Here is a 24,338-nt window from a genome sequence, read left to right as displayed (position 1 = left end):
CAGCAGCGGTAGTGTAACTTTGAAAAATCACCAAAAATTGTAGAGATTGAATTATAGGATGAATAAAATATGAAAATAAAGCTTATTGAGTCTAGTTTCTTATAAAAGAAACGGTGTGAGCAATGGAATTTTAAATCATGAGATATAATAGATTTTGTGAGACAATGTCAGAATGAATTCGGGTTCCCCTGTTCTGACTTTGGAAAATCATTAAAAATTGTAAAAAAATGATTATGAGTTATAGTTTATATGGTTAGAATCCTTAATGAGTCTATTTTTAGAAAAAACAAATGAAAACATCATCCGAATTCTGTACAATGAGATAATTAATTTTTAGTGAAGAGTGGTTGGAACTGTCAGACAGCGAAACAGGGGAAACTTTAAAGAATAAACTGTACTATTTGGCTGAACCAAAAATTCTGAAAATTTTATGGTATGAAGATAAGTGAGTCTAGTTTCAGGAAAAATTAACGGATCTTAGTTTTAAGCTCTGTAGCTTCAGATAAAAATAATTTAGTGACTCTGACTCGGATAAACAGTTTTGAATATACATGTGAGTGAATAGTGAAATTATAGCTAATGTTGTTTAGGTGTGTTATACACATTAAGGATGTGGAATGGAGAGGAGGAGGAGGAAAATTGGGAAATATATGAATGATTTGTGTATAATTGGTCATATGCTTGATTTTAATTGATAAACGGTAAAATAGAAATGATGCTTATATTTGTGCATTATTGGTCATGGTTTAAGCTCATGTGTGAAAATAAAAGTTTCATAGTATGTGTGTATGGTATATTTGGTATATGATTTGGCATGAAATAATGTCATGAATGGTTTATGAATTAACACATGTTGGTAAGCCTGATACATGAATAAATGTTGTGCTCATTCATGCTTATAATGTTTATGCTTTACGTGTATTTGGCTAACATATTTGGTGTATATCCTTAGACTTTGGCCAAGTAGTGGCTAGATTATGCCACGTTAAATTTATAAGTTATGCATTGAAATGGTTTATCGTGTGGTTAGTTCCAAAAAGAGTTATGTTTAAATACACTAGCTTGCAACTATGGTTGAATGATATGCTTATATCTTGTGTGATGTGCATAGAAACAAGTGTGGAAAGATAATGAAATAATAAGTTCATATGGTTGAAATTTAATGATTAAATGTTAATTTCATGAATTATACAATGTATGATGAAATGTATTCATTTTTGAAATGAGAATAAAATAAAAATGTGAAAAATCGAATAAATGATCAAATTAAGCGGAATGCCGGATTTGAGTACTTTTGATCAAGAGATAAAGTGATAAGTGGTAGCTTTAGCTACACTTATCTGATCAAGTGAAAAAGTGATAAGTGCTATACTTATCTGATCAAGTGAAAAAGTGATAAGTGTTATACTTATCTGATCAAGTGACAAAGTGATAAGTGTTAGCCTTAGCTACACTTATCTGATCAAGTGAGAAAGTGATAAGTGGTAACCTTAGCTACACTTATCTGATCAAGTGACAAAGTGATAAGTGGTAGCCTAGCTACACTTATCTGATCAGGGACAAGTGATAAGTGATCATACGTAAGACCATAGTTATACTATGGCAAAGTGAAAGTGAAGTACTCAATTTTCCGTAACCGTTCCCTAATTTGATTAAGGATGGTAAGTGACAAATGGGCCCAAAAGAATTAAAGTAAATGGATAAGTGGTAGTGTATTTATATCAGGACGATGTTGTTATTCAAGCTAAAGTGATATTTTCATTGCAAAATTGAGAATTTCATAAATGTGTTATTGAATGGTATAATCAATAAACATTGAGTTAAATGGTAAATACGTATTAGTGTTGAACTTGATGTCATTGAATTGTACGTGAATTAAATGGAAATTGCTAGTGATATGATCTAAATCGTGAGCATGAGAAATTGCGAATTGAAGGAAATGGAAATGAAGCATTGAATTGCATGAGTATGTATCGGGTCTCGTAAGCCCTAATTATTATGATTATAACATTTTGAGGATATACTGTGAAAAGTTATAGGAGCATGTTAATTATTTTGAAAGTTTTAATTTAGATGAAATTTTATAACTCGGTTAAATACGTTTACAAGTGCATGTGTTTTGGTAATGTCTCGTACCCTATTCCGGTATTGAATACGGGTAAGGGGTGTTACATAACCGTTCCACCATTTTTGAGACTGGCTGAAGGTTCAATCATCTATCTTCATTATTATCAGGATTTGAACCAATTATAGATAAGCGCAAAAAAAGAAAAATTACAAATTAATCTTCGAAGTCGTGTTTATGGTTGTTTTAGTTAGGTAAGTTCATATGTGACTTACTTTATTAATTCATAATATGTTTGTATTAAATTGTTTTACTTATAGTTTGAATTGTTATGTAATTATTGTATTTTGGCTTCAAATGGATTGAATCATAAAATATAAATTAAATGGCAAATATGGATAAATACATGATATTGAATGAATGTGACATTTTTATATGATTGGATAGTATGTTTATGATGATGTTACAAGGTTAAGATTGTAAATGGATTTCTATTTGAAAGGTGAAAAGTGTGTATATGGTTGTTGGGATCGTAATGATTTGTATATGGTAAAAATGCCCGAGTGAACATATTAAAGGATAGGATATGATTTGTACGTTGTACGAGATATATGTTTAGGTACGGAGATATTATTGATTATAATGAAATACAACATTTGTTGTGGATTACAGAGTTATATTGGTGTGGTGGAGGGGTGTATTGATACTGATTATATGATGCCTACGGGGTTTACACTTTAGTGCCTTGGTGTGTTGTAGTTTCAACTCTTATAAGCATTCTGCTGTGGTGTAGTTACTCGTGTATCTAAATATATTTATTGTAGTTTATCGGGCTACTGGAATAATGAAAAAGAGAAATGACGATAAAATGATACGAGTCACACATTCAATTGGTTATATGATGAAGAAACGATACTAATGGTAAAATAATGAATAATATACTACATGCTATAATGTTATATTACTCTGTTATATGCTGAACTCATCTTAATATTGTAAAATGCTATGTCAGGCTAAATTGTATCAACTTATGAGTTTGATATGTTTATAATGAGCAAAGTTGAATACATGATTGTACTTGTATATGAATTAGACAATATGATCTTATTTTATAAATAAACTAACCTTGTGGTGAATTTGTAAAGTTGTATATGTATGCATAAGGATGCTAAAGGAGTGCCATATTTTGTACAATTGTGTTTCAAATTACTTTAATTAGTTGAAATGACAAGGTATGTTTAGTTATTTTCATATGGACTTGCTAAGCATTTCATGTGCTTACCTTGTTGTTTCCCTTTTCCTTTAGATTGCTAACTTGCGGAACGTGTCAGGTGGATCATCAAGTAGCTCACACTATCTAAATATTGATTCTGTAGTCTTTTGACCATATTAAGGCTTGGTTATGTGTTGCATGTACTTAGGAGTTGTTTTGGTTTACTTATATAGTGGTATGGCTTGAAACCTTTTATTAGTGTGATTATGACAAAGAATATGCTTGTTGAAAACATATGCATTAGTAAATGGTTTGAAATGTGTATTTGGTATTTGAGATGAAATTTTAAGTATGCAATTATATAGGTTGTAACACCCCAAAATTGAGCTTAGAAGTTTCGAGGGTATTTTAAGAATTTTAGCTTATAAGTGCTCGAAATTTCGTAAGATTGGTAATCGATAATGTTTTCGACAATGACTATTAGGAAATTAAGTCAATTTTTTAAAATGAATTTTAAATACCTTTAATTTTGAAAATAAGACTGATTTGTAAAAGAGTTAAAACTTGGAGCTTTTATGAAGCAATTTACCCAGAATTTAAAAATCAACCTAAAACCCCCTTCTCCAGTTTGTTTTCATGAAAGCTATCCCCTCTTATTGCTTGTGCCATCCCTTCCATTCTCCCAACTCTTCTAATCAATTTTTCTTCCAAATCCTAATTTCTCTTGATTTCCAACATCTTTTGAACTATAAATCTCCATTGAAACGAAGAAAACACCCAAAAATCTATTTAATTTCATTATCTTATTCAAGAGTGAGTTTTCCCGGATTTGTGTCAAAGCTCATCTTTCTTGCATTTAAGGTAACCATTCATCTTTCTAATAGTTTTAAATGTTATTTAGTTCTTTAAATTGAATTATTAGCCATTAAAACACATGTTTTAAATAAAACCCAAAAAATTTGGTTGTTAATGGTGAATTTCGGGATTGTGGATTAAAATGTGGTTTCAAAGTATTTTTCAACTTGTTTAACATTATTAGAAGGTTTCTAAAGTCACTATGAAGTTTTGTTAGAATTTCTCGATTTTTAATGAATTTTCATCATAATGACCAAAACTTGTCAAAAAATGTCAATACCTTGAAACGTGTAGTTTAAAGTTGGGAATTAGCAGTAGATGAATATATAGATGAACGGAATTCGTTTCGTGCAAAAAGAATAAGTGTAGGCTGAGATATTTGAATTTAAAGTTTTCCATGTCGAAAGTTTCGGTTAATAGTGAATGTAGCTTAGGCTATTGTTTTTTATCGTTTAAGGTGAGTCGGTGACTGATTGCTGATTGCTTGTTTGTGTGGTTTGTCTTGTTGAAGTGTTAGAGTCAATATGGCCCTCAACGAGTAGAGACAAAGGCAAAGTAAAACTTATCTAAGCTTTCGACTTTTCGGCGGAAGTATATTTCTGGTGAGTGTTTTGGAATCGCTACTTATAGCTGATTCATTGTGTAATTGGGAATTTAGAGGTAGCCTAAACCCCTACTCTAAATTCCGGGAGTAAGTGTTTTCACACCTATGACTAAATGAGATATATGTATGCTTGTGAAATTGTGAAATTATGAACATATATGAGATGCTATGACATATGCTATAAGCTTATGATGATTGATGAAAAAGTGAAAATGAAGGTGTGTTGTTCATGCCGTGTGACCGTAAATAAAAACTACTAAAAATTATACTTTCATTACTTACACTCTAAAAACATAAATTATTACTAAAACAACTCGATTTTACTTAAAAACATCTAAAATAAGTGTAAAAAGATATCAAATAAGCATGATAAATCGTGGCAGATCAAGTGCCATACCCTGAAGGCTAGGTGTCACACCCCAAAGCTCTGTAAGTGTTTTAAAGCCCAAAATTATTGCTTCGAACAGCTTGAATTCGTCCCCAACAACCATAAACGTCCACAAATTCATTCATTGATAAAAATAAAAATAAAAAACACATCAAGACACAAGAAATGAACATCCAAGCATAGAAATCAACAGAAAATCCTCTAATTTTTTATTTCATCATTTCTCTTGTACATACTTCTTAGGTGCTTATTGTTAGATTTTTTATCATGACCATTTCCATTCTCTAAGATAAACACACACCTTTGAGAAGTCTTCATTGTTGACATCGTTTCTTTGTATTGAAAGATTTACTTGAGGTTTTTGAGGCATAACACTTAGGAGTTTTAGTTGAGTTTTGTAAAAACTAGAGGGTTATAGTTTAGCCACAAAGCTAGGGAAAGGTTCCATCTCAGTCTTGTAAAAAATAGAGATTGTAAAGGTTACACCTTGTCCTTAAAAGATATAAATTCAAGTATAGTTCATTGAGAAATCTTTGGTTGAGGTATTCCAAGGTAGTGGATGTATTCAATTGGGGTTGAGCCACTATAAATCGAATTGTTAAAGTTTTTTCTCCCTTTCCTTATCATTTAAAAAATTTTATAAAATTTTTAAAATACCAATTCAATTCCTCTTGGTATTTTCGAACCTAACATAATGTATATCAAATTTACTTTGATATTAATGAACATCTACTTAATGATAAAATATTTATAACACAAATCTTCTAATGATATCACTTTTTAAGACATTGTTATTTTAATATATTTAATATGATGATGATGATGTGAAGGCAAACTTATAAATTAATGTTCCATTTTAAGGAACCTTTTCATTTCTTTTGCTTAAGCAACCATATATATCATTTGATTATTTTACATTTCAAATCAAACAAGACAAGAATTGACAAAACAGATATTAAAAGGTAAAAACAGAAAGTTACATTATATGCAATATGAAAATAAAACTAATTGGGTCCATGCCATGAATTATTGAGCCTCTAAATTTTGCAAAATTCAATGAACCTCCCAATCCATCATCACTTCGACTGCCATGCACACTTAATAATATCCTATGCAATAAGATTATACGATAAAAATTAAATCAAAGTACTATGTTGTATAAAACATTTAAGATTTATCTAATATAAAATTTATCTATAAAAAGTTTATAAAATAATATATTTTCTAGTGTAATTATTAATTCAAACTATTTTGTATTTTCATTTAATTCATTAACCGATTATATATAATAAATTTACAATATTTTTTAATAAAATTAGTTTTTATTTAAAATTTTAATAAATTGAAAAGTTAATGTAATTAAAAATATTTAATAAATTTAGAATAAGTTATATTAATATTATTTAATTTTAAAATATTTAATATTAAAATAATACAAAATTAATCATGAATATCAATATTAATATATTATAGTTTAAATAATATTATTAATAATTTCTTACAGATTATTTATTTTATATATTGTTAAATCAATTTGTTTTAATTTTAAAATTGATAATATTCTATTTTTTATAAATTTATATTTATATTTTCTCTAATTTAATTAATAAATGTAATTAGCTTTTATTATATTTAAAAATACAACTTTACTTTGATAAATATTATTAGTACACGTATTCTTAAAAACTATATTTTAAACTTAGTAATTTAAAATTATTAATTTTAATATGATAATATTAAAAGTTAATTCAATTAAGTAAAATAAGAAATAAGGATTAAAAGAGCAATAAATGTTTTAAATAGACAACATGACTATTTATTCCTCATATTACTATAGAGTAGAGGTGCTCATGGGCCGGGCGGCCCGGCCCTGCCCGACGGCCCGCTTGAAATATGGGAGGGTTTGGGTAAAAATATAGGCCGAAATATGGGCTTGGGCAAAAAATGAGGCCTGTTTAGAAAGCGGGCAGACCTCGGCACCACTTTTTCGCCCGGCCATGCCCGATATAATAAATATATTTATTTTTTAATTTTAAAATATTTTTACATACTTTTTAAATTTTTAAATTTTAAAATATTTTTAAAATATTTTTTAATTTTTAATTTTAAAATATTTTTAAAATACTTTTTTTAATTGTTTTAATTTTAAAATATTTTAAAAATATTTTAAAATACTTTTTAATTTTTAAAATTTTAAAATAAAATGGGCAGGTAGGCAGGACTTATGATTTTTCTGGTAGGCCTGGGCAAAATCTTAGGCCCATATTCGGGCAGGCGGCCCGGGCAAATTTTTATAGGCCGGCCGAACCCAGCCCGGCCCGGCCCATGAGCACCTCTACTATAGAGTAACTCTAGTTCTATCTTCTTTAAAATTTTAAAATTTAAATTTTTTATTTTAAGAATTTAATTTTTAAATTGTGTAATTTAAAATTAAACTTTACTTGATAAGTACAAGTTTATTATTGAGGTTAAAAATACTTTTGTAAAGATAAAATGACAATTTTAAATTTGTAATTATAAATTGGAAGGTTTAATCAGGAATAAAAGTAAATAATTGATTAAAAATACTTATTCAAAAGTTAAAAGTTAAAAAATTAACTTTTGACTTTGGATTAAAATCCTAAGTTTAGTTTGAAAAGGTACTTTTTTATAAAAAAATTTGGTTTGAAATCAAGATGTAATTGAAAAATATTTTCCAACCTCGATAATAAATAAAGCTTAAAATTCAAAAAATTTAAAAGTAGAGGACTGGAAGCATAATTAAATACAAGTTTTCCAATGGACATTAGCTGTTTAAAGAGTTAAAAGCGTGTGAAATTGAGCTTGTTACACGGAAACAACTCAAGCTCACAGCTCCCTGAGTTCCAAAAATAAAAACAGAGCAATTAATGGGGGATTATCATATCACCATCTGATTGTGCTATTGAATAATGGGTAGTCACTAAGTCTTTAATTGAGAGTCAAAAGACCCGAAATCAAGATTAAGTAATTAATTTAAGAATACTATACTTTGGCTTCCATTGCTTTTCTCTCTTCTTTTTGCTCTCCATTTCTATGCATTTTTTTTAAAAAAATTTTGTGTATGCAGCTATGAGACAAGGCTCAAAGCCCCGGCCGGAGGTACTTTTTTTTTTGTGTTTCTAAGCATTTTGCTTCCGCCTCTTTCCTTTTTCTTTTCGTTAGGTTTTTTTTTTTTTTTTGTTTTGTGCGTTTGAGATTTTAATTATGGTATAACTAAGAGAGAACTTGCAGAGAAGTTGGGTTGAAATCTGCTGTTTTGGTTGCTCCTGCCTACAGCTCTTTTGGCCTCGAGTTGTCATGCGTAAGTTGCTCAATATCAATCCCAGAGATTCCGATTACAGTGCCGACACCGATGATGGAGATGACATTGGGTCGGATTCTGAAACCGAAGGTGCTCTCACCAGTTTCCTTCTGACCCCATTTCTCATGTTTTGGATTATTTTCCCAGTTTTCTGGGAATTTTGAGATTTTTTTGGTGGTTTTTATTTCTTCTAGAGTTGTTTTTACGGGCTGATTTTTGGTTCTTTTGGAATTTGAGTCTAAATGTGTGGGGTTTTGCAGAATTTTTTGATTGTGGCAATGGCATTGGCTCAAGGTTTAGAGGGATTAGAGAGGAGGATCCTCAGCCTGATCTAAATGGTAATAATTTTAATCCCTTATCAAAGTTGGCGTTGTTAAGTTGCTATATGCCTATGTCATTTGTGTGTGCAAGCTAGTTATCTTCTATTTCCTTGACACCTTGAGACTTGAGTAGCATCATTTTCCCTTTTAGCTGGAAAGTTTGGAAATTTAAGTTGCTGTAAAAGACTTCTAAATACATGAGGAGCATCCAATCTAAAATTTTGGATTGTCAATCTTTCATTGGGGGTTCGGTGAAAGTCAAACTTAAGTTGTTCAATCAGGTGGTTCATGAAGCTACGGAATTGGAATGGTTGTGATATTGGGATTGATATTTCCTTTCAACATAAAATAGTTGATGACTTAGTAGAAAGCTTATCAATATATTTAGTCCCTTCAGCTGGTAGCTGGTTGTGCATCTCACGAAATATAGTTGATAAAGTTGGCTCAATTAATCAAATGACTTTTTAGACCTTCTATTTATTATTTGCCTAGTGGACGGATTAATCAAATGACTGGCAAGGTAGTTTATTGATGGTTTTCTTCGATTGGATATAGCTCTATTCTTCTTTTCTTTGATTGCACAGTTCTAGCAATCTTAAAAGGAAACTGCGGGTCACATGGAAATGGAGTTATCCTGTAGCATCTAACTAACTGAATTTTAGAGAAGTTCAATTTTTTTTAACCCTTTTAATTCTATTATTTACAAGTAAATCACCTTTCAAAGGCGGTGAAACAAATTCATCAGTTACTTTTACTTACCAGTGAAATTTTCAGGAGGGCACCTTTTGTACCTCTAGATAAGTTTACCTCAGATATTCCTGCAATCAGACACTTTGACTTTGGCATTCTGAGTGTAACCTTTTGTGGTTTGTGTGAATATCCAATTCAGGGAGTGAGGTGAAGTGCTCTTTTGATTTCTTTTCTCTTTGAATAGTCACAATCTTTTCCCGTCTTTTTGATCTCAGATGGTCTTCCAAGATTAAGGAGACGGAATTCAGAGACTTTTAGGGCACAATACATAAGCACAAAGGAATTAAGGTGCAGTGCTTCTCGCTTGTGGCATTGACACATAAATCTTAAACTAGTTGTACAATTTTGGTGACTCAAAGGAGTTTGCTTGTTATAGGTTTGTTGCTGAAACAATTTTTTCCCCCTTTTTAATTAATAGAATATGCGTCTGTACCTGGAATGTTGGTGGAACGGTTCCACCTGATGACCTAGATATTGATGATTGGATAGATATCAATGAACCTGCTGACATCTATGTGTTTGGGTAAGTATTTTCCCTATATGCATTTTGAACTTTCTTCAATTGAAGTTGATTTTCTATCCTTGCCAGACTCTAATCACAATCAATGTTTTTACAGGAAAACTGTTTGAGATAACTTTCATGTTGTATTTTTCACTTGACCTTAAAACAATTCTATTTATACACGTCGATTCAGAATTTGGTGCTTTCTTTGTTTAGCAGTTACCCCTGAACTTGTTTATCTTAATGATAATTTCTTTATGCTCAGTTTTCAGGAGATAGTACCCTTAAATGCTGGGAATATTTTTGGTGCCGAAGATAATCGTCCTGTTCCAAAGTGGGAAAACATCATTCGTGAAACCCTTGATAGAATTCAGCCTGCAACTACTAAAGTAAAATGCTATAGTGATCCCTCATCTCCAACAAAATTTAAGCCATTTGATGATGTTCCTAATTTAGAGGAGATAATTCTTGAAAGTGAAAGTGATATTGGTGAAGAAATTTATCCATTGGATGAAGACGCAAATGGTTTTGATGAAGTTGATAATTCAGCCGGAAAAAACAGTGTGCTCAGAAGTTATGGAGTTTCATACTGTAATGATGTTGTTGAACTTGATGCGCCTCTAGAACAGGGTTTACAGAGGCAATTTTCTTCACCTAAGAGTTTAGATGGATTGAATTGCTTGCAGATGGAGGACTTTTCTGAAGATGTAGGAGACTCAATCAGGCTACAAAATAGAAAATTTACCAGAACGCTTAGTGGAATTGCAGAAAACAGAAAATTAACCAGAATACTTAGTGGAACTGAAAGGATTGGTTTGAGCTGGCCAGAGCCTCCACTAAACTTTCTTCCTCAGAATGTTTTGGAGAGACCAGGTTCTTTCAAACCAAGAAAATCTTTTAGAGCAATAAAGTCTTTTAAAACATATAATTCCTTCAAGTCCATAAATGATATGGGCCATATGGTATCTGCGATAGCTTTGCTTGCTGAACTTGACCTTGAATCCCTCATGAAGAGGAAAAGAAGATCATCATATGTAAGAATAGTAAGCAAGCAGATGGTAGGAATTTTCCTCACTATATGGGTTCGTAGGAGTTTGCGCAGGCATATTCAGAATCTGAAGGTGTCTACTGTTGGTGTTGGTGTAATGGGTTACATTGGTAACAAGGTTTGTTCCTCCTATAATGTTATTTTCTTGAATTTTTTCCCTTGAATTGAATGTTTGATTTTTGTTTGTTTGTCATGCTAGCAATTAGCACTACCTTAAACCCCCCTCTAAAATCTAAAAATGTATATAACATACATGGCACAATTGCAGTCCCCCCCCCAAATAATTTTTTTGGCTTCGCCCCTGCTTGAAAGATATAGTTTATATATATTGTTGTATTCTAGTTCCTATTGATTTACATTTTAGGTTGGACTCTTTATGTTTAGTGCTTTTTGTAGCTAAGTTCGGTCTGCCTTACGGTTGAAGCTCAAGCTTCAGAATCCAAGCATTATCATTTGAGCAGATGCGCACTTATGTTATAACAAATTGGCTACATTTTTGCCTCAAATATTGGTCGCCCTGACATCAAGTTAGAGGCCATTAAAGTGAGCTTCAATTTTGAGCCTCACCTTGTGTCATTTCTTGTTGTCAATAATTGGTGTAGGTGCTTTTCAGTAGATAGTATCTAGAAAATGTGTTTTTCTGTAGTGTTTAATTGTATGATTTTGTCTTTCCATCTAATATAGGATTTATGACTGCCAATTTTAGCTTCAACAAGAATGCTGTGCATTCCTTTCAGAAGTTCTTAAATTGTATAACTGCACTGATAAATGGGAGGGACTTAATAATTTTAATTTACATAATTTTTTAAGGAAGATCAGATCCCATTTATAGCTAACATCAGAGAGTTTTTTTAGCGAGGGATGAGGTGATGCTTTAACTAAGTACACAAGAACGAATTAGAGGCAGAGAGGACTGGACAGCCCTTGGGCACTTAGAGTGTTTTTGGTAGTTGATGGAAGTGAAACAGTGGCAGAAGTATGAGTGGGAGTGTGCAAAGAAGCATAGCTGAAGGTAAGTCACATTGGAACTATGCACACATGAAAGGAGGTGATTGAGATGTGGACAATAAGGGATTGCATAAAGGTAGTAACATGAAAGCTGATTGTGATTGAGTAAAGATGAGATTCTCCTCCAAAATGATGTTAGGACATATAATACAGGATTAAGTGGGTGCAGTTGATGAAATCAATCAGGCTGATGAATCATTTCTTAGTGTTGAAGGGAATAAGTTATAAGATAGGATGCATGAGTGGTTTGTTTCTCTAGCCTTTTCACAGGTCATGCAGATGAAACCATGTGTCAACTAATGACTTATTGTAGGCACTCAGATACTCCAAAGGGGTGAACGGAAGAACCCATTAAGTTCTCATATTGTATCCCGCTGAACCAAAATGCTGTGACATCTCAAAGATTATGAAAGAAATTTTTTTGTAGTGAAAAACTCGACTCTTATTACAGGTGAATTTCTGAAAATTCTTTTCGTTTCTAGAAATTCTAGAAATCACTTTATTTCTTGGTGTCAAAATCAAAACAGGATATGTAGTATAAAAACGGGGAATCTATTCTCTTCTTTTTCCAAAAAAATGCTCTTGGAGACTGTGTAATGCTTACTCTTAAACACTTTGTTTACACTGTAGTAATATTTTTTGTTTCTCTCTTCATCTTCGGATTCCTATCTAAGAATCCAGGACGTAATCCTGGACGCAAAGAATAAAAAAAGGAGAGTTCCTTGCTTCATTTTCAGAAATGGTATTAGGATTTGATCTATTCCACTACCAAAAACTGAAATGGAAAGAGAGGGATTCAAACCCTCAGTATGAATAACTCATACAACGGATTAGCAATCCGACACTTTAGTCCACTCAACCGTCTCTGCTAATTGAGATAAGATAATTACTATGTTATAGCATGCAAAAAGAAAGGCTTGAAAAAAAGCCATTTTTTACTTTGTTATATGAGCAATGCAAGAGTCCTGCCACTTACCGTGGTTTCTCCAAACAAATAAGCTAGTCTCTACCGGACCTATTGATATGTTGTGTAATATCTGCAAGAAGTAGCTGAAAGATGGGTTCAAGAGTGCGATAGTATGATTAAAATAAGCCTGTACAGTGCATCTACAATAATGATGCTGACATTTTGCTACCCCATGTCTTGTAACAATGAATTCTGCTTATGGCTGGTAATTTCTGAAGCAATTTATTAGATTCTGTGCTGTCATCTTCTTTTATTAAATTTTCAGTTGTTGGTCATAGTTATTCAATTCTGCTATATTTAGCTAATGTTATGGTCATTCACTTTTTTTTCCAGGGATCTATATCGGTCAGCATGTCCATATATCAAACACTTTTTTGTTTTATATGCACTCACCTGACATCAGGTGAAAAAGATGGGGATGAACTAAAAAGAAATGCTAATGTGCATGAAATACTTCGAAGAACTCATTTTCATTCTCTTTCAGCAATTGGACTTCCCAAACGCATCCATGATCACGAGTGAGTATAATAACTTAATAACTACTGGTGTGAGTTATTGGTTACTTACTCATCTATCATTCTAGTTCTTGAGATTGTTACATTCTGATTATTCATAATATATCATTAGTTCCCCTAAGTTTCAAGGATTGTAAGAACCTATAAAGCAAAAGAATATATACACACTATTTTCTCATTACTTGCTTTCTGCCCAATCAAGTGGCCATCTAATTAAAATAAGTCCAATTTGGTTGTGATGTTTAGTATTTGGTTCTTACTTTTGGAGCCAAAATTCATAATGTACATTTGGATCCAAAAGCAAACATTTTTCCCCCAAAAATTTAAAATGTATATTTTTGGATTTAAAAAAATGCCTGATTTTACCTTTTATACGTTAAACAACCATTAAGAATTGATGTAATTCAGCCATTTCAGTCAATTGTGATCTTGCTTTTTACCATTTTACTTTGCTTTATAGTAACTTTTGAAGAAGCAAATAAAAAAAGAAGTAATAAATTAACAACCAAACGGAACCTAAAAGCGTGCATGTGCATTAGATTTTATTCTAGAAGCGCATTTAAGAGAGATTATTAAATAGTTGTAAATTAAGCTTGTCTCAAAAGTTTAGACCATTGATACCTGTAACTCTCATTCATTACAGGGACTAGTTTATTAAAATAAATAAGTTGACACTAAATCATCCAAAATCAATTGATCCTTTTTGAAAGTGAACGAGATACTTTTGTTGTTGAATAAAATGTATTTAGAAACAGTAGTCTTTATGGCATGTTAAGAGTTGGAGTACTATTTTTCCATATACATGTTTGATAAATTTAAATGTAACAAGGTAGAACTGGGCCTCCTTATACAAGGAATGATTTGGATATTAGTGCCTATTAATTGGTTCTCGTAGGAGACATCGTAGGAGACATTCATAATTTAAGTGTATCTGTGAAAGTTATACTTTGTGCTTCTATTTCTTTATTCAATGAGATATATGCTTGTTCAGTAAATTAGAAAATGCATTCTTTGGACTGTACACTTATCCTACTCATCTATCATCGACCAGATTATTTATGCTTAGCAGAGCTGCTTATTTCTTTTTTTCCTTCAGAAGAATAATTTGGATGGGTGATCTAAATTACCGTATCAACTTGCCATATGACAAAGTACGTGATCTCATCTCCAAGGAGGAGTGGTCCAAGTTGATTGAGAGAGACCAGGTAGCTTATTAGTCCTCCATAGTCTTACATCATTTTAATTTTTCTATCACATATGAACTTTGAGGCTGTTGATAGGATGCTAGTGTACTGATTAAATATATTATCTAATCATGATAGCTTGTAGGAGAGCTGCAGAAAGGTCGTTCATTTGATGGATGGTCTGAGGGAGCTTTAAATTTTGCGCCAACATACAAATATGAGCTAAATTCAGAGAAATACTATGGAGAGGATCCCAAGGCTGGAAGGCGAACTCCTGCATGGTATGCTTAAACTAGATTATAAGATTCGTCCTTTACTGTGTGTTTGTCTTCTGAAATTTTCCAGTATACATCATCTCTTAGGTGTGACCGCATCCTTTCTTATGGGAAGGGACTGAGGCAACTAACGTATAGGAGAACTGAGCTTAAACTTTCTGATCATCGCCCTGTTACAGCCATATATATGGCTGAGGTTGAGGTGTTTTGTCCAAAGAAACTGCAACGTGCTCTCAACTATACTGATGCTGAAATTGAAAATGAAGAAGTTGTGGCAGAGGTTATTGCATATTGATTTTGGAATGACTTCCTTGAGTTGTACCAGGTGAGTGGTACATAATGTTTCTCATCCAAGAATATAGGTAGCTTCTTTTTATCACTAGGTACTAATTTTTATGAGTCTCATGACTCATACTAGGAAAATGAAGTAATGCTGGCTAAGAGTAGAATTATGGAATAAAATATGATAGACTTGGATAATTAAACATAACCGGTCAATAAGGGATTTGGAGATAGTTTAAGAGATTAGATGTTTTTGTTACGTAAAGTTTTAATTAAGAGCTCACCGAGAAGGATCTTTTGAAAGTTTTCAAGAGAGTATTTAATAAAACTGTTTTGTTTTTATTAATTTAAATAGAACTGAATTTAAATAGAGAAAATAGTCATAACGTAATTGGGAAAATAATTCCTTATTCTAATAAACTACTAAAAGATAAAATAAAATATTCCTAGAATATCTAATAAACTACTAAAAGATAAAATGATTTATTCTAAGGTTTATCTAAATAAGATTTATCTACCTAAATAACTTTAAAATATATCCCCAAAATATATAGGTTTCACATATTTCAACACCCTCCCTCAAGTTGGTGCATATATATCAATCATGCCCAACTTGCATACAAGAAAGTCAAAGCTTGTCTTAGAGAGCTTTTTGGTGAGTATGTTAGCAATCTGTTGTTTTGAAGGAACAAACAGCATGCACACTTGGCCTTCTTCAGTCTTCTCATTGATAAAGTGTCTATCAATCTCAACATGTTTAGTTCTATCATGTTGGCTGGGTTGTGAGCAATACTAATGGCAGCTTTGCTATCACAATACAACTTCATTTGTGAAGCTATTGGTTTCCTCAGCTCTTCCATAATTCTTTTTAACACATCATTTTATAAATTCCTTGAGCCATTGATCTAAACTCAGCCTCTGCACTACTTGCTACAACACTTTGTTTTTTTGCTTCGCCAAGTTATAAGGTTTTTCTAAACAAATGTATAGTATCCTGATGTAGATCTTTTATCTATTATTGAGCCTGTCCAGTCTGCATCTGTATAAGCTTCAATTCCTTTTTGTTCGGATTTCTTGAAGAATAAGCCCTTTCTAGGTGAACTCTTCATGTATCTTAGAATCTGAAACACTACTTTTTCATGTTCCTCCATTAGGGAGTGCATAAATTGACTTACTAAGCTCATTGCAAAAGTTATGTCTGGCCTTGTATGTGATAAGTAAATTAATTTACCAACTAATTTTTGGTACTGCCCTTTATCAACTAATTGACCTTCTTTATTTATGAATTTTACATTTGGACCAATTGGTGGGTCAGCTGGGTGGCAACCACTCATCTCAGTCTCTTTTAAAAAATCAATCACATATTTTTTCTGAGAGATCACAATACCCTTTTTTGATCGAGCAATTTCCATTCCAAGAAAGTATTTCAAAGGACCCAAGTCTTTGATCTCAAACTCTAATGCTAGATGCTCCTTGAGACGTCTTATTTCATCCACATCATCTCTTTTAAGAATGATATCATCGACATAAACTATAATAACTGCTATTCTACCTCTTTGTGAGTGTCGATAGAACATTGTGTGATCAACTTGCCCTTGTGAGTAACCTTGTTTTTTAACAATTTGAGTGAATCGTTCAAACCAAGCTCGAGGAGACTGTTTTAGACCACACAAAGATTTCCTGAGCTTACATACTCGAGTTCTAAATTTTTCTTCAAAACCTAGAGGAGAATCCATGTAAACTTCTTATTCAAGTTTCCCATTTAAGAAAACATTCTTCACACTAGTTGCTGTAAGGACCAATCAAGATTAACAACAATTGATGAAAGAACTCTAATAGAATTTAATTTGGCTACTAGAGCAAACGTTTCAAGATAATCTATCCCGTATGTTTGAGTGTACCCTTTAGCCACCGACTGGGCTTTGTATCTATCTAAAGATTCATCCTGTTTGAATTTAGTTTTGAACACCCATTTACAACCTACAGTTTTTTTTCCTACAGGTAGTTCCACTGTTTCTCATGTACCTGTTTTTTCAAGAGCACGCATCTCTTTTAAAATAGCCTCTTTCCACTCAGGAACCTATAAAGCATCTTCAACATTTTTGGGTATTTTCACAGCATCGAGACACGAAACAAAGGCTGAGAATGTTGAAGACAAGACTTTATAGGACATAAAGTTAGATATGGGATATTCTTTTAGCAATTGGAATATCTAAATAAGAAAATTCATTGATTGGATTATGAGCTTTACTTGGACTTTTAACAAGATCTTGCGGGTCGGAGTCTTGGTGATGAATCTAGTGGATTTCACTTTTTTTATTTTGATTTCTTCTTGAATAAACAATTAACTCCTTTGTTTGTTCTTTATTCTCATGATCAGACTTTACACCTTCATACATCTTTTCATTAACAACATTAACGTCATTAATTTTTGTATTAATCATAAATTCACCTTCCCCATTATTAGAATCCCTATGTTGTATATTCCTAGTGTTTTCTTGATCAATTATATAATCTTCCTTACTATAATTCCTTCCTCGAAGATTAGAATCAAAGTAAGATTACGTTTCAACAAATGTGATATCCATGGTAACAATAATCTTCCTATCGATTGGATCATAATATTTGTAACATTTTTTATTAAAAGCATAGCCAATAAAGACACAGTTTTTTGCTCTAAGATCTAGTTTACCTTGGTTGTGAAGATGAACAAAAACAGTACGCTCAAAAACTTGGAGAGATAAATCTGTGATCAATTTAGAGTTAGGAAAGTTATCTTTAACGAGACGGAAATGAGTTCTATTGTTTAGAGTTTTACTTGGCATTTTATTAATAAGATATGTTGTTAACAAGGGTTCACCCCAAAGATTATGTGGTACCTGACTAGTGAACATCAAGGCTCTAGTTACTTCCAAAAGATGTTGGTTTTTTCTTTTTGCAATTTCATTTTGTTGTTGTGTATTTGTACAAGAGCTTTTGTGGACTATTCCATGTTTGGTTAAGAAAACACCTTATTGGTCACTAAAATTTTTTTCACCATTGTCACTCCGAAGTATTTTTATTCTCACACCAAATTGTGTTTTCACCATAGCATAAAAAGACTGAAACGCATTTTTAACTTTAGACTTATCTTTTAATAAAAACACTCAACAAATGCGAGTATGATCATCAATAAATGTGACAAACCAACGTTTTCCTGAAAAAGTTGAGACTTTCGAAGGTCCCCAAACATCACTATGAATTAACGAAAAAGGTTTGGAAGCTTTATATTTTTGAGGTAGAAAGAATGATCGATGATGTTTAGCTAATTCACAAAATTCACAGTGATATGAAAGACTTATTTTTAAATAGATCATGTAATAAATATCTTAAATAGTAAAAATTAGGATGTCCAAGTCTATAATGTCAAATCATAACCTTATCAAAACTAGAAGCAGAATTTAAACATAAAGTAGTTGTTGGTTGACTTAGATGGTCGTTGTCAAGAAAGTAAATTTCACCAGATTCTTTAGCATTGCTAATCATCTTCCACTAGACTATATCTTGAAATTTACACATAGAGGAGTCAAATATAACATGACAATTCGAGGACTGGGATAATTTTCTAACCGATATGAGATTACCAGCTAGATTTGGCACACGTAAAACATTATGTAAAACCAAGGCGAAATTTTAACAATGCCTTTCCCGGCTATTGCCGAGAACGATCCATTTGTTACTTTGATTTTTTTGTTTCTTGCACAAGATGTGTAAGTTGAAAAAAGAAAATGACTACTAGTCATGTGATCACTAGCTCCAGAATCAATGATCGACATGTTTTTTTTTACAAGGCTTAACACTTAAAAAAACAGAAAAATCAGTACCTGAGGAGGAAGAAAGATTATTGGATGAGTTAGGAACAGAAGAATTCATCCGAAACTGTGGTGATTGAAAAAGATTGTGTAGATGCTTTAATTGTTTCTTAGTGAATGGAGACCCTTCCAGAAAACTTTGGCCCTCATAATTTTCATTAGTTGTTTCAACGATAGAACTTTCTTCCTCTGTTTTGATTGCTGGATCTCTTATCTCCAATGAAAGTTGTTTTAACCATGATGCTATTAGGATTTAACCTAATTCAGATGCCATGAAAGTTTTCAAGAGAGCATTAATAAAACTGTTTTGTCTTTTATTAACTAAAGAACTGAATTTAAATAGAGAAAAGAGTCATAACTTAATTGAGAAAATAATTCCTTTATTCTAATAAACTACTAAAAAATAAAATAAAATATTCCTAGAATATCTCAAATGATTTATTCTAAGATTATCTAAATAAAATTTATCTACCTAAATAACTTTAAAATATTTTCCCAAAATATCTAACCGATATGAGATTACAAGCTAGATTTGGCACAAGATTCATTATAGATAGAATTAGAAATCAACATCAAGTTATTGTACATTGGTATGAGGGAACCTAATAATTTCTTAAAGTCAAACAAAATTTATTGGCCTGTAATAGTGCTAATGTAACAGTGCTGAAGTAGAATATAGATCTATGGCGCATGGGATATGCAAGATCATGTGGCTTGAACGTATATTGGAAGAATTAAGAAGACCTGTCACTATCCTATGAAGTTGTACTGCGACAACAAAACAACCATCAATACCGCCCACATTCTAGTCCAACATGATAGAGCAAATAAGGTTGATATTGATAGGTATTTCATAAAGGAAAAGATTGGGACTGGTATGATTTGTATGTTGTTTGTCCCTACATCACAACAAGTGGCAAATATTCTCAGAAAGAGATCGTTCAAATCAAACTATGAGTTTCTAACTAGCAAGTTGGGCATAATGGATATCTATGCACCAACTTGAGGAGTGTAGAATTATGGAGTAAAATAAGATCGACTTGGATAATTCTACATAATCTGTCAATAAGGTATATGGTGCTTTCAATTAGGGGTTTGGAGATATTATAGGAGATTAGATTTTTTTTCTTGAAGTTTTAATAAAGAAATACCTAGAACCATGGGTCTCTATCAATCAAGGGAATTTCATACAATATTCAGCGGTAGGCTTTCTTTATAAATTATTTTGAATCTTTTCAGAATGAAGTATCTAGAAATTACAGCCTTTTGTTCTAAGCTTTCTTTTATTTTTTGTCCTAAATTTTCTATTTTAAAATTTTAATTTTATCCTTGACTTTTGTCCTAGATCCGTAGTCAGTAGTTTAATGATGATGTAGGATAAAAGGGGGAATAGTTGAGGATCATGGGAAAGGGTAAGTAAATTCGACTGCACATCATTAGAAAGTAGTTTGTCAAGAGAATCATTTTTTGAAAGTACTTGATTGGTATATATGCGTAGGTTGCATGGTGTTTTTTCATTGAGAATTTCAACCTCATCAACTTGTAAGGATATATTTTGTTGATGCCGTATGGTACACTTAGTAGTTGCAAAACAGCTTGGTCTATGCCATGTATCACATCCATCAAGGATGATACATGAAAAGGTAATTGGAAATTTTTTGAAGTAGATGAAATTTTTGCTAATTCAAGAACCCTAGTGCCAAATATTTATTTCATCCAATGTGTTTCATTGTTGGAAAACTTGTTTCTTTGTTACATATTGTGAATGAAATTTCGAGTAACATTGATTTTAGGTGATTTCTACAAATGTAGTTAAAATAAAAATAGATGATTTGTTTAAACTAAAAATTCAAACCATTAATTTAAAAATAAGATAAAATAATAAATCAAAACAAAGACAACGATAATAAAAAATCTATTTAAATCTTTTAAATGCAGCCATATTGGACTGATGAATATTGATGGTCGGTATAGCAACAATCTTGGATTGATGACAAAATTGATGGTCGATATAGCAGCCATATTAAACTGATGAAGACAAAAAATTGTGGACAGTTGATGGTAAAAAAGGTACATTTTGCAATTGAGAGTGTTGTAATGGTGAGCTTTTATTATGAGTTACAACAGTGAATAACTAAATTAGGAATATTGATATTTTTGGAGATTGCTCGACTTCTGATGTATTTTTGTTAGTTATGACGTTGTGATTGGTATATTTAAAATATGGTTTGGTATACATTAGGTAAGGCCCCTCAATGCATGCCTATTGGAAGATAGCAATCGATGATTGGATGGTGATAAAAAAAGTTTGATTGGCTTTGGTGAACAAGAATTGGCATTGTTCAATCCAAAAAAGGTAGATTGTTGGATTCTGAAGAATTGAGTGGAAGAAATTTTTTTTTTGTTTGTATATTCAGTAGCATATTACGCCATAGTACTTATAGAAAGAGTGCAAAATCAATAAGAAATATGGAAACATTATTTACCTTACTCGCATTCTCCATAATGCCTTTGGCATGGAAGTAGTGCTCCATCCTTTACAAGAAATTGTCCCCATCGTATGCAGACCTTATCCCCGCAAACTCTTCCGGCTTCAGGACATCTACCTTGCAATTGAGTGCTGCACTCAACACTCTATTCCCCACGGTTGCTTGACATAAGGCAAACACTCTTTCGAACTCCTTTATTCTTGTGCTCAAAGCCTTCGTCATGACCACTGTTTCCTCTTTCAAAGCCATCACCATGACCTCGAGAGCATCATTCTTCTCTGTCAGCTTATTCTTTTGAGAATTTAACAACTCCTGTACTTTTTCCACAATGGAATTGAGAGACATCACATAGTTCCTGGATTTTTCTCACCAGTCCTCGAGTGATTTCTTCACATCCCCCATTGACTCCTCAAGATTGGCCACTTATTCCTCTATAGTCAACAACTTTTCCTTCAGAAGGATTGGTTTCCTGGCCCACCAATGGGTCTCCTTTAACTTATTTTGATTGGTAACTTTGCAACCCAAGCTCGGATACCATTTTTCACGGGGCTAAAACTTTAGTTTTGCAACCCGTGCGACCTTAGGCGATTCTTTCGTTGCAAAAACACCAAGTTAGCCTAACCATCAAACAATTGAAGATTCACAAAGAATTCTTCCAATGTATCAATTTATATTGTGGAAGCAATACAATCAAAAGAAGACTTTAAAAAAATACAATAGCCACAAAAAACTTATGCACGAGAGGTGTTTAAGTAAAGGTTTTCAATTGTATTACTTTTTCAAAGAATACAATAATACAATGGATGAATGGATCTAAATGGATGATTTACAAAGGGGGAAACTCTCTATGTATAGCTTAGCTCCCCCAAAACTAACGGTTTATATTAAGTTATATCGATAGACGAGATTAAGCCTATCCCTACAATTAAGGGATTTACAAGATTACGTAATCAAATTAAATCTAATATTATCAGATATTATTCCCTTCAATATTTTAAGATTAGTTTCCTTATTTACCAAGATAGTTTATGTTTCCATATCTGCATCATTGGGATACTCAATTTTCAAATGGACAAGCTTCTCCAACAGTTCTTTGAATCGGGTTAGTTCTCTTGGGTCAAATTATCTCCATGTCAATGATAGACCTCCACGGTATGCATTGTGTGCGATGGTACGGGCTTTGAATTGTAGCCTATGACAAGGATATGCTCGTTTGAGAAAAGAGATAAGAAACGTGTATAGGCCAAGATCAAGAACTATGTCATTAGACGTAAGCTCTAATACCATATTAGAGTAAGGGGAGGCTTTTGAAATAGCTCCTTGATTTATTAATAAAACCTTTATTTATGGATGTAAAGGTAGATGATTAAATTTAAAATAGAAATTCAAACAATTAATTTAAAAATAAAATAGCAATTTAAAACTAGGATTAGGATTGAACATTAAAATAAATTTTTTATTATCATTATTCTAGTTTTAATTGTTTTTGAATTATTATAATATCTTATTTTTGAATTAGTTGTTTGAATACCGATGTCGCTGTCTTTATTTTTGAATTAGTAATTTCTATAAATCAATGGAAACATTCCCTCCCATTACTTCAATAATCTATACCATAATCCTCATACTTCAAACCGGGAAATGAAAACCCAATATTTGAAATAGGTCTGTCGATGTGGCAACTTCAGCAGTTAGCATTGGCAATTTACTTGTCTATATGGAGTCCAATACTTGGAAGATATATATTGATTAAACTTGAACTTAAATATATGCTTATATTTCTTTAAATAAAATGGTTTGCTTTTTGATGCAGGATAGTTTGCTGGCAGAGCATCAAGGGATTTTAATCTATGCTTGAGACTTTGAAGGTTAGGGTGAGAGTCTACAACTCTTTATATTACCTACACCTTAGATTCTTTCATTTCATTCTTTGATTTTGTTACTGTATTGTATATTTCAATCATTGTATAAATGCATCAGCACTAGGAATTTCACAAATAGGCTCTTAAACAAGAGCATATCTAGATATAGTTGAGCATATCTTTACATAGTCGTTGTATCATTGTATAAGTATTTGCATAAATTTTATTTAGATATGCTCTTCTGCTAGCAGCTTTTTCTATCTCAGAGAAAGCTGACGATGTAAAGATATTTAATCAATGCACGCTTTTTTGAAGTTGCTACTTTTTGGTGTACGCCTTTTGACTTTCTCAAATTACATTCTTCTGTAATCTCATCAATCCTGATTTCTTTCACCAATTACATAATTGAGATGAAAGAATAGGTTTTGGCAGTCATCCTAGAAAAAACACCATTCAATCTAATCCTTAACCATCGAATCCAATTTTTATTTTCTTTTGAAAGGTACGAATTTATTAATGACAAGAGTAACCAGTGCTTAAGCTTTTGACTGACTATTCTTCAGCCACCAAGGAGCATGGCTTAAGCTTTTGACTTCAACTGATTTAATTGTTTAATATCGTTTGCTTCTATTATCTATTAAGCTAGCGTGCGAGTATTGCAGGAGGCTAGAACCAGTGATAGAGTTATATTGTACAGAATACCTTGCATATGTAATGTTTGTTGAAAAGTCTCAATAAATTTAAGCATATGAATTTGTTCATTCTCAGCACAATTTTATTGTCTTGGTTTTGTTCATTTGATATTATTAAAACTGGTGTTTGCTTAATTAGGGAATTT

The 24,338-nt window shown here is 32.0% G+C and overlaps 1 protein-coding gene across 19 annotated transcripts; it reads left to right on the top strand.

Annotated features, from left to right (window-relative positions):
• Nucleotides 1–7,962: 7,962 nt before the first annotated feature.
• On the top strand, nt 7,963–23,821 carry LOC105773412 (type IV inositol polyphosphate 5-phosphatase 3). 19 transcript variants are annotated; one of them, XM_052632457.1, is made up of 12 exons: nt 7,963–8,110; nt 8,214–8,245; nt 8,423–8,537; nt 8,708–8,785; nt 9,733–9,805; nt 9,894–10,040; nt 10,285–11,185; nt 13,376–13,560; nt 14,609–14,762; nt 14,880–15,022; nt 15,104–15,341; nt 23,452–23,821. In XM_052632457.1, the coding sequence occupies exons 2-11, from the start codon at nt 8,216–8,218 to the stop codon at nt 15,309–15,311; spliced, it is 2,034 nt and encodes a 677-aa protein (XP_052488417.1). In that variant the 5' UTR covers nt 7,963–8,110; nt 8,214–8,215; the 3' UTR covers nt 15,312–15,341; nt 23,452–23,821. The 19 variants fall into 19 exon arrangements, 16 of the variants coding, with proteins under 16 accessions (XP_052488417.1, XP_052488413.1, XP_052488409.1 ...); XM_052632453.1 differs by having other exon boundaries at nt 8,378–8,537; XM_052632449.1 differs by having other exon boundaries at nt 7,969–8,059; nt 8,378–8,537.
• The last annotated feature ends 517 nt before the right edge of the window (nt 23,822–24,338 follow it).

Source organism: Gossypium raimondii, chromosome 6, assembly GCF_025698545.1.
Source record: "Gossypium raimondii isolate GPD5lz chromosome 6, ASM2569854v1, whole genome shotgun sequence".
Classification (NCBI taxonomy): Eukaryota; Viridiplantae; Streptophyta; class Magnoliopsida; order Malvales; family Malvaceae; genus Gossypium; species Gossypium raimondii.
The sequence above is the reverse complement of the archived record's forward strand: the minus strand, read 5'-3'. Positions and strand labels throughout refer to the sequence as shown.

Coding starts and splice junctions, on each gene's coding strand:
- LOC105773412 (XM_052632449.1), top strand. Junction 8,538..8,707: donor GTCGGATTCTGAAACCGAAG/GTGCTCTCACCA, acceptor GGGGTTTTGCAG/AATTTTTTGATTGTGGCAAT. Junction 11,186..13,375: donor TGGGTTACATTGGTAACAAG/GTTTGTTCCTCC, acceptor TTTTTTTTCCAG/GGATCTATATCGGTCAGCAT.